The 9,481-nt window shown below is 40.1% G+C and overlaps 1 protein-coding gene across 1 annotated transcript; it reads right to left on the bottom strand.

Annotated features, from left to right (window-relative positions):
* Positions 1-5,195: 5,195 nt before the first annotated feature.
* LOC107558618 (leucine-rich repeat transmembrane neuronal protein 1-like) lies at positions 5,196-9,481 on the bottom strand. The gene has a single exon (XM_016242280.1). The coding sequence runs from the start codon at positions 8,373-8,375 to the stop codon at positions 6,801-6,803; it is 1,575 nt and encodes a 524-aa protein (XP_016097766.1). The 5' UTR covers positions 8,376-9,481; the 3' UTR covers positions 5,196-6,800.

Genomic DNA, 9,481 nt, shown 5'->3' with positions numbered 1-9,481 from the left:
ATAAAATCAGTAGTACCCTAGGTGATGACAAATGGCTAAATGGGACTACAAAGGTTATCTGGGACATTAAACATCATCATGCCAAACAGGAAAACTCATCTACTCACTAGTCCACATTCACAGCCTTGTTGTGCTTATAATTGCACTCTTGCTTTCACTCAAACTTTCAAGAAAAATGTCATGCGGCCGTGGTGTAGTTTTATTATAGCCAGTATTAGCTTTTTACTTCTGGCAATTGTATTTAGGCTTCAAAATTCATAAAAGTTGCTTTCTGTGAAGATTATCGTGATGAACAAAATATGTAAGAATCAACATCGTTTGTTGGTCACAGAGTTTATCATCCAAAAGCTAATGGAAAAATCCTGTTGAGTTTTTTAGTGAGAGAACCAGGGTGATGTGAACTTCTGGGTTGGCCTGTAAACATACGTCATCACTGCAGCACTCAATTTGTTTTTAAAGGAAGCATAAGCTTACGCATGAGCGAAACATCTACAGTTTGGAGTTTAGAGTTGTCGCTTTAAGAATACAGAAGGAGAGAGAAATAGAGAGTGACAGAGACAAAGGTTATCGATCCTCTTTATTGTGCCTCTTTATCTCGCTCTAGCCTTACTCACAGTAACCGTGGTATAGATACAGACTGCAGTGTATTATATGGTCTGATCTCTACAGTGCTCTCTCTCATGGTAATCATCAAAAGTGCTCTCAGGTAGCTCTGTCTCTCAAGGGTTTCTGGGAAAAGTCACTGTCAGGGTCAGCAAATAAGTACCACTGTTTTCCTCACGTTTCAGATATTTTTCACGTCTGCATAAATGGAGAACAGCGAGCTGTGCGACCCATGACATATTCCTCAAACTTGCAGAAAATAGCATTCGGTATTGTTTCCAGTCTACGACTGTGTGCTCAGTTCAGCACCACAAATGCGAGAGCAGATGCTGCTGAACAGTAGCCCTGAGCATTACCGTTCAACCATATGATACTCTATATGACTTTAAATGGTGTGTAATGCCATATCATTCATTAATGTAATGCTCTTTGGGCCGTTTACATTGGGTATGACTTAAATTGTAACTGCAACAGCCTCTCTCTCTCTCTTTTTTTCTGCTATGTATTCATAAAGCATGTTGATGTATGTCCTCTTCCCACTCACTTCAGTATCACTTCATGTGTTATTAAAGACATTGGTGTATAGTATGTCTGTTTAAAGAAGCATTTAAAACCATGCAAATTAGTCTTATCTGACACTATATACATTTATTATATATAGCTATTTTAACGATTTAGTTACATTGAAAATGGCACAGTGCCCCTGGGGCGGCGGTTAATGTGACGCCAGTGATGCAGATGCACATATAAGAATAATGATGATGACGATGATGTTGGTAATTATAACGATGAATTGGAGGATTATAAAGCCGTCTTGCTCAGTTTACTCACGTTCCAATAAAAGCAAGTTCTTTACTACAACTTTATATTGCAAATAATAAGGGTGATATCGACTCGAATACATTTATGAGTCACAGAGGGAAGCAACAGTCAATTCTTGTGTAGATTCTTAATGGTGTCTTCTAGAGGCCGGGTCAGTCCTATGCGTTTTGGTAGAGTATCTGTTTATGTGTGGGTGTTTATTATGCGAGACCAGAGGCAGGGAAAGGCACATAGGGGCATTCAATCAACACTGAGAGACAGCAAGCAAGGTTAATTAATTTGTTAAGCATCTGGTGCTGTATCAAGAGACTCTGATGAAATATCTGGATTTTATGTATGCTGATACCGTGACACTTAATCTAGTTTTCGCATATCACCAACCTTCTACGAATTTACGCAAGCCATTCCTTATTTCTTATGAAATGCAATCTGTTTGTTTGATATTCGAGGAAACTAGAAAACGTGGTCGGGGTTGTTAGGTAGCTGATACTATGTTTGCTAGATACTAATACTCAAGACTAAGATGTCCTGGGGTTTTTACATACCTAGCAAAATGTTTAGATTCTAGGTGTAATGGAATTTTCTGGTGATGTATTTACGTTTAATTTTTCTCTTGAGTGTTTCTCCTAAAATTGATTAGGAGAAATTTAATTGCAAAAAATAAAGAAAATCGAGATAAATTAAACATTAACTAATCATTAAATAATGAAATAATAAAATATTTTAAAAAATATTTTATTTTGAATAGGTGCCAAGGAAACATTTCATGTTTGTTTGGTTTAAAGTAATGTACTACAGTAGCTAAAACTTAAAAAAAAAAAAAAAAAAAAAAAAAAAAAAAAAAAAAAAATAAAAAAAAAAAAAAAAAAAAAAAAAATTACAAAAATAAAAAAAAAAAAAAAACAAGTTAGACATAAAAAGACAGACAACAAAATTACTCAAATTAAAATGGAAACAGAAAATATAAAAATAAAAAATAATTCAAAATATTTATAAAAAATATAATAGTATCTCACTTTTACTAAAATAACACTCATCTAAGCATAGTTTGTGATGTTGTTCTCTTCCTAAGTTATATAGGGAATTTTTAGTCTTGTAACACTGCAGTCAGACTGTTTGATTTGAAGTGCACACTTAAATCTGTGAGATTAATCCGATGATTTGCTTTGATTGACCCACATGATTTGCATAGATTGAGAATTTGTTTTAGCTCTGTAGTTGTTTGTAGCATCTTGTCATCTTGCTTTGTTTACCACTGTTGACCCTCTTCAACTCAGTGCTGTACAACACCCTAGTACTCACTTGAGATCTTCATATTCAGTTGCTACTTTCATGTTGCATGCACACACATACACACATATGGACGCCCAGGCTAACAAGGTCAAAAGCTAATGTCTTGCCCCCTACCACTTGGCACAACTGCTTTCCCACAGATCCAAGGGCTCACCCCTGCTTGAATTCATGTCGTAGTGATCGACTATTTCTGTCTTTCTCTCTCTCTCGCCCCTTCTCTGATAGTACTGGGCATATAGCCAAGTGCTCCACACACTAATTAGCCAAAATATCAATAAAATATTGTTGTATAAATAAACCATATTCCCCCACCCCCACCACCCCCTATTTTTCTCTCTGTCAACACTAACACAAGATTATTTATTTAATTTATTTTGGTCTGAAAAAGTAACAAGCGAGAAAGTCTGTAATTGACTAAAAGCTATCCGTATCGATCTACCTCAAGCCTCGTCAATAACGGTATTAATTATTTATTATTTTATTTAGTTAATTGTCAGAGCAGTAACTAGTTAGAGTTTGAGGGCAGAGGGGTTTGTAAGCCACATAAGGAGGAGGAGAGAGCCTCAGATTAAACAAAACCTCCCACCACTTGAAATATTCATTTCCTTCTTGTGAAGAAAAATAGAAAATAATAATAATTAAGGGGAAAGGGAATTCAAAACAACTCCCAGCAGTGCCAAGATGAAATGACAAACATGCAATATTGATACAAAATAAGCTAGAAGGGCTAAAAATAGGCCACAGAAGCGCTTTGATTGGAGGGATGGCTTAGATCCGTTCAGCGTTAGAAAAGAGAAGGGTGAATGTAATCAAACAACTCACTCTACGTCTCCATTGTTTCCCCTGTTGCCGGTTGCCTCGCCGCTGATACGGTCAACAGCTATTGTTAGTGAAAGACATGTTTTTTTTTTCCACAATCCAACCACCTGTTTTGAGAAGGGGATCGTGAATAGCTACATTTTCCGACCATGCAGGGAACAATGCTGTCATTTCATCATCGTGTTGATGCTAGGAATCTGTCACTCAGTCAAATAGAGAATCCTTTTTTTTAATACTCTCGAGAGGAATCATTAAAAACTAAGGGTGCAACGGTTCAACTTACTCACGGTTCGGTTCGTATCACAGTTTTAGAGTCACGATTTCGGTACGGTTCGGTATGTGCTATGTTTAGGGAAAAAACTATATTGTCAAATAAAAATAAAGAAAATAAGAGCAAATAATCTTAACTACAAGCAACAGCACAAATAAATGCAATAGATAAATAAAATAAACAGTGCTTTTCAGGTTTTTTAGGTAGGTCTAACAGTTTTTAGGTACAGAAATTGAATAAAGTAATCAAATGTAAAACTACATTGCATATTTGACTGTATAAATGAAAAAAATATTCCTTATTAAAGTTACAAAAGTTGAGTGTACACACAGATTTTCTCACTGTGCGTGCGAGTTCGCGTCTTCTGCCTCTTTAATATTTAAACTGGCAAGACTTAAATGAGTTTAGTTTAAACACAGATAGCAACGTGTGCTGTTCTGGTCTCACCTGCGCTATCAACACGTGATGACGGCATAAATGACAGTTATTCCAGCATACATCACTCACATTGGACAAAGAGTGACTGGTTTGTCCACGTATTGTTTTTTTCTCTCTCATCGCTCTTGTTGTAATGTATTGGGAAGCCAGAATTTGTATCCATCAACAGAAACATGCATTAGTCGAACTCTAACAAACCATATTACAGATGCATTGTCAGATTTAAGTTGAACCGCGGTCCTAGTGCATGCCGAACCGTGTGTGGAGATTTTTTTACCGAGAACCGTTGCACCCCTAATAAAAACCCAACCACACGTTGGAGTGTACATATTTAGGGGTTTGTTTCAAAATATGTCATGAACAGTGTCGTTCATTAAATGAAAAAGGGGATGGAAAGATTGTAGTCCAAGGAGTGTCAGACCAGATGTTCTGAATGCATCAATGTCTTCACCTGACAGAAAACAAGCATAAACATCAATAAATAAATAAAAAAAACAGCATGACTAGATTAATCAGGAAAGGGCAAAGCTTGTCACATTGCGTATCATTTACAACAGTAGGAATACATTTTATTGGTTTAGCTTGGCTTAGCTTCATATACGCATCAAATACAGTGCTGAAAATAGAACAGTTTCATATCAAGTATTAAAGGATTCAAAGGGGGCGGGACTTTGGAATTCATAATAAAACTGTTTGATTTGATTGTAAAAATATTTGCTCAGCCTTAAATGGTCCCTTTAAGGCATATCCCAGTCATACTTGACAAATTAATACTTCGCACATGCAGCTGGTCAGAACAAACTCAATTCCACCTTTTCAGGAGACGACACAAAACAAAATCACACCCACTTAAATAGTCCAAATGTAAATGCGTACACATACATGCACTCTTACACCCACATTCACACACACACACACACACACACACACACACACACACACACACACACACACACACACACATACACACACGAGTAGTGCCTCACACACACCATCTTCACAGTGGCATGTCCCCTATACTTACTAAACAAATCCATCACTATAACAGCCAAGTGAGTGAGGTGTTGACTCACAAAGTGAGATCTCCCTTTTTAGAATCAGTCTGGTTTTGTTGTTTAGTCCAGATAATTTATGCTGTGGTGGTAATCCTGAGCTGAGCTTAGAGAATGCATATAGACAAGCAACAGGCATATACAAGAAGACACACAAAGCCTGGGCAAGAGAAATGCAAGGGCTTGTTGCTGCGGTATCTCATCTTTCTCTACTGCTGCTATGAACACTAGGGAGCAGCCTGTACCTTCTCTCAGAGGCCCTGTGCTTTCACCAGTGCAATAGCCACTGATGTGGGGTGTGCACGATCTAACAATCCGTCAGGATGATCACTCACACAATAACAATGGCTTACCACAGGACATCATGTCACACCTAAACAGAAAGCCGCAATTGAATATACATCTAGAATTTGCAAAATAAACAAAATAAAACAAAACGAATCATCCAAATAAAAAAAAAGGATCACCCATTTCAAGTACATTTAGATTTGAATGTTTAAGACCTCCTCTTACTCCTTTTACCCCTTGGTTGAGGCTCTTTTTATGTGTTGTCTGTGAAGTCTGTGGAAGCAGTGAAGGGAATTAAGGTCTTAGACACTCCTTGTCTTGTTTATTTGCACAGCATACAAATGTTTGACTTTATCATGTGAGATCCGATCAAACGCATTAGCCTGTCTTGTTTTTGCTAGTTTGCTTAATCTATTTAGGATAGGTACAAGTGGGACAACTGCAACAGCCATAACAATCAAGCTTTGCACAGTGATTATATCTCGGGGAGAGACGATGAGATCTGAACCTTAGACTGAGGCTTAACATTTCAAATGAAGTGAAGCGCTCCCAACAGGCCTGCTTATTTACATCCTGAAATACTGCAGAGCTCTCTGAACATCTTTCCCCGCGATCACAGACAAAAAAAAGCAGCCCTCCAACTCACCTGCAAAAATGAGTACTGTGAATTGCAATTCATTTATTTAAACATTTGTATTTTCCTCTTCTTTTTTTCTCCATAGATTACAAAAGAAATAAGATAACATCTTGCATTTTATCCCCACTCTTGCATTTCTGCTGTTAACATATTTTACATATAATATTTTTTTAAGGGTTTATTTGTTTTGTTGTTTTCCTCTCCAATTTTGTATGTTTGTTATCACAGTAAAAACTATGTTCTGGATGTCCTCGATACCTTTAGAAAGTCCTATAATATCCTGAAGTAGAAAGACACATTAAAGCTCAAATATCCACTCTTCATAAGAGAAGCCAGGACAGGTCAACATAATTATTCCACATCTTTTGCATCAAGTACACAGGTGTTAGAGTCAAATTCTCCCACAAGGCTTTGAGGCTGTTGAAATCAGCACTAAATCCCTGTTTTTAGTCCATTTGCACTCAAGAAATGTTAGCTTCCTCCTGAGAGCAGCAAAATGAGGTGCCAAGTTAACGTGTGTTCCATATCCATTCAAACTTTGAAACCACTGATTTTTAAAAATGACATGGGTGGAATATCACACCTCGCACTCTCGAGATGGCTGCTGCTGGCACGTGCAAGAGCCGTACTCGTTGATGATGACAAGTGCCCCCTCAATATGGTTGGGTTTGTAGTCAACGTAGTACTCGGATGCAGATGTAGTAGCCATCTGCTGCATGGTCTGCTTCTGCTTCTGCTTGCGACGCTGGCTGGTGAAGCACTGCCTTAACTGCCTGATGCCTGCCGGGAAACATTTCCAGGACACATAGAGCATGAGGACCATGATCAGGAAGGAGAAAATGAGGGCCATGGTGCCTGTCACCACCTTGTGAATCTGCATGGTGCTCTCCAGGTCATCAACGGACGCAGTCACCGTTAAGGAGTTGGTGACCACTTCCCCGCCCTCCACGTCCTGCAGGTCATAGGTATTTCTTGTTGAACCATCGTATATGAAGCCTCTGGCACGGTTTCTGGTAGCGGTGAAGGTCTGCGTTGTTGCTTCTACATTGTCTTCGCATAACTGGAAAGCGTAGACGGCATCCAGTATATCCTCACCCTGCGCAATGTCCGGGCTGGCGCACAACAAGCCACTGTCACGTTGTCCCTGGAAGTTGCTAAGCCAGGAAGCCAAGGCACAGACATTCCTGCTGCATTCCCAGTCATTACCCGACAGAGTTATGCTGCTCAGGGATGTCCATGAGTCCAAAATCCGCTGATCTATGTAAGTCAGTTTATTAGAGTCCAGCATAAGACTGTTAAGGTTGGGTACACTCTCGAACACATGTGGCTCAATGTACTCAATCTCATTGTTGGAGAAGTCAATCTTCTCCAAATGGTCCCAGGTCCAGTCAAGGGTGCTGACCACAATGGTGGCCTTATTGTTTCGCATGTAGAGGGTCCGCAGGGATATGAGGCGGGGGAAATGGGCCAGATTGACTTTCACCAACTCGTTGTGCTCCAGATGCAGCTCAGTGAGCTTGAAGAGTCCGGCAAATGAATTACGTGCCAGGCTCTGCAGCTGGTTGTAACCCAGATCCAGGAATTGCATGCTCCTGCAATCCTGGAAAATCCGCACAGGAATGAATTTAAGGGCATTGTAGCGCAAATGTAAATTGGTAAGCTTCCTAAGGCCATGGAAAAGGTCTGGCTCCAAGGATTGAAGTCTGTTATAAGATAAATCCAATATTCGCAGGTTGGGCAGAGGTCTGAAGGTCCCGTTGGGCAGGATTTCTATCCGGTTGGTACTCAGATCCAACTCTTTAACCCTTCGCAGCCTCTCAAAGGCGTTCTCCTCCACAATCTCAATATTGTTATGATCCAAGTAGAGCCAGGTAAGCTGCGACAGGCTAACAAAGTCCCCTTCCCGCAGCTCAGAGATGTTATTCTCACGCAGGGACAAACCAATGGCACTGCTCAGGTTTTGGGGGATGTCAGTCAGGTTGAGCCCTTCACAATACAATAGCTTGTTGTCACATCGGCACGGCCTCGGACAGCTCCCTCCCACCAACGGAACTATTTTCAGAACAATGCCCAGGGAGCACAGTATTAGCCCAGGGGGCTTTCTTAGTGGCCACTTTAGGTACAGACCAATTAGGAGGAAATCCATTAGCATGAATATCCTGCAGTGTCGTAGAGAAAAAGTTCATTGAATCTTTCAGATCTTGGTCATTTTAGATTTTGTGATTTGTAACTCCCCAAGTATTTTCAGTTGATATGTATTTATAGAGAATATGGATGGTGAATTGGTACTTAAAGAATCAAGAAATCCTGCCACATTGAAAGGAGAAGAGCGACGGCAAATAAACGACAAGTCACTTTGCTCATGTTAGATCAGAGAAAGGAAAAGAGAGACGAAGGTACAAAAAATTGCGCTCCTCAAGAATCAATCTCACATGAAAGGATGCCTACTCACCCCTTTCCAGAGGCTGACAACTTTTATTCAGTCGATCCCTTTGTGCCGACGCTAATTATGTGTGAAACTAAAAAAGACTCCAGTGTGGTACAAATTCAGCCCCCCCTCCTTTTCATCGGACACCAGATCCTGGCAGACTTACAATGTCTTAGTTCTCCTCGTGTGAAAGAGCCAAAAAGAGAGCGAATCCAAGTGGCATTCAGCAGGCTGGTAGGAAGTGCAAGTTTCCCGGGCTGCATGCATGAGCGCTGTCCTCTCTCCACCGCTCCTCTGCATTGACTGCTGCGCTGATCTGTGGGAGAGACGAGTGGGGGAAAACATGCACGAAGGAGGGAATAATCCACTCCGAACTCTCACGCTCCCTCTTTTCCTCTCTTCTCGTCAGAGACTCCCGATCTGTCGTCGCAAATCACCATCCATAACCTAAAGTGATCACTGACCTGCACAATGTACATTGAGTGAAGCTCATTGGCATTCTGTCAGTGGTTGTTTCTTCGCAATTATGCACATGCAAAAGCTGTGTGATCTGCATCATATAGCTCTAATTTTCTTTTTCCTGTCCTTTTTTATTTTTTGTATAGTAGTGAAATCCAAAGATCATTGATGATAATGTGTCTAGTAAGACTCAAATCTTCAGCAAAGTCTTCTTTGTATGAAGCTCATTTCCTGTGGGCTGCGGAGGCTGTAGATGCTGAGGCTGAAGGCAGGCGCGGTGTATGGGGAGGAGAGAGATGCTCGATCCCTTGCAGCAGACTAGTGCACTGGCAGTGCATGCAGAAACACCTTCTGTTCACTGAGTGTCGTAA

This window comes from Sinocyclocheilus grahami, unplaced genomic scaffold (genome assembly GCF_001515645.1).
Source record: "Sinocyclocheilus grahami isolate Dianchi unplaced genomic scaffold, SAMN03320097.WGS_v1.1 scaffold653.1, whole genome shotgun sequence".
Lineage (NCBI taxonomy): Eukaryota > Metazoa > Chordata > Actinopteri > Cypriniformes > Cyprinidae > Sinocyclocheilus > Sinocyclocheilus grahami.
This window is presented reverse-complemented; position numbering and strand designations above follow the sequence as displayed.

Excerpts from the sequence above, each read along its gene's own strand:
- LOC107558618 (XM_016242280.1), bottom strand. The coding sequence starts at position 8,375 with ATGCTAATGGATTTCCTCCTAATTGGTCTGTACCTAAAGTGGCCACTA.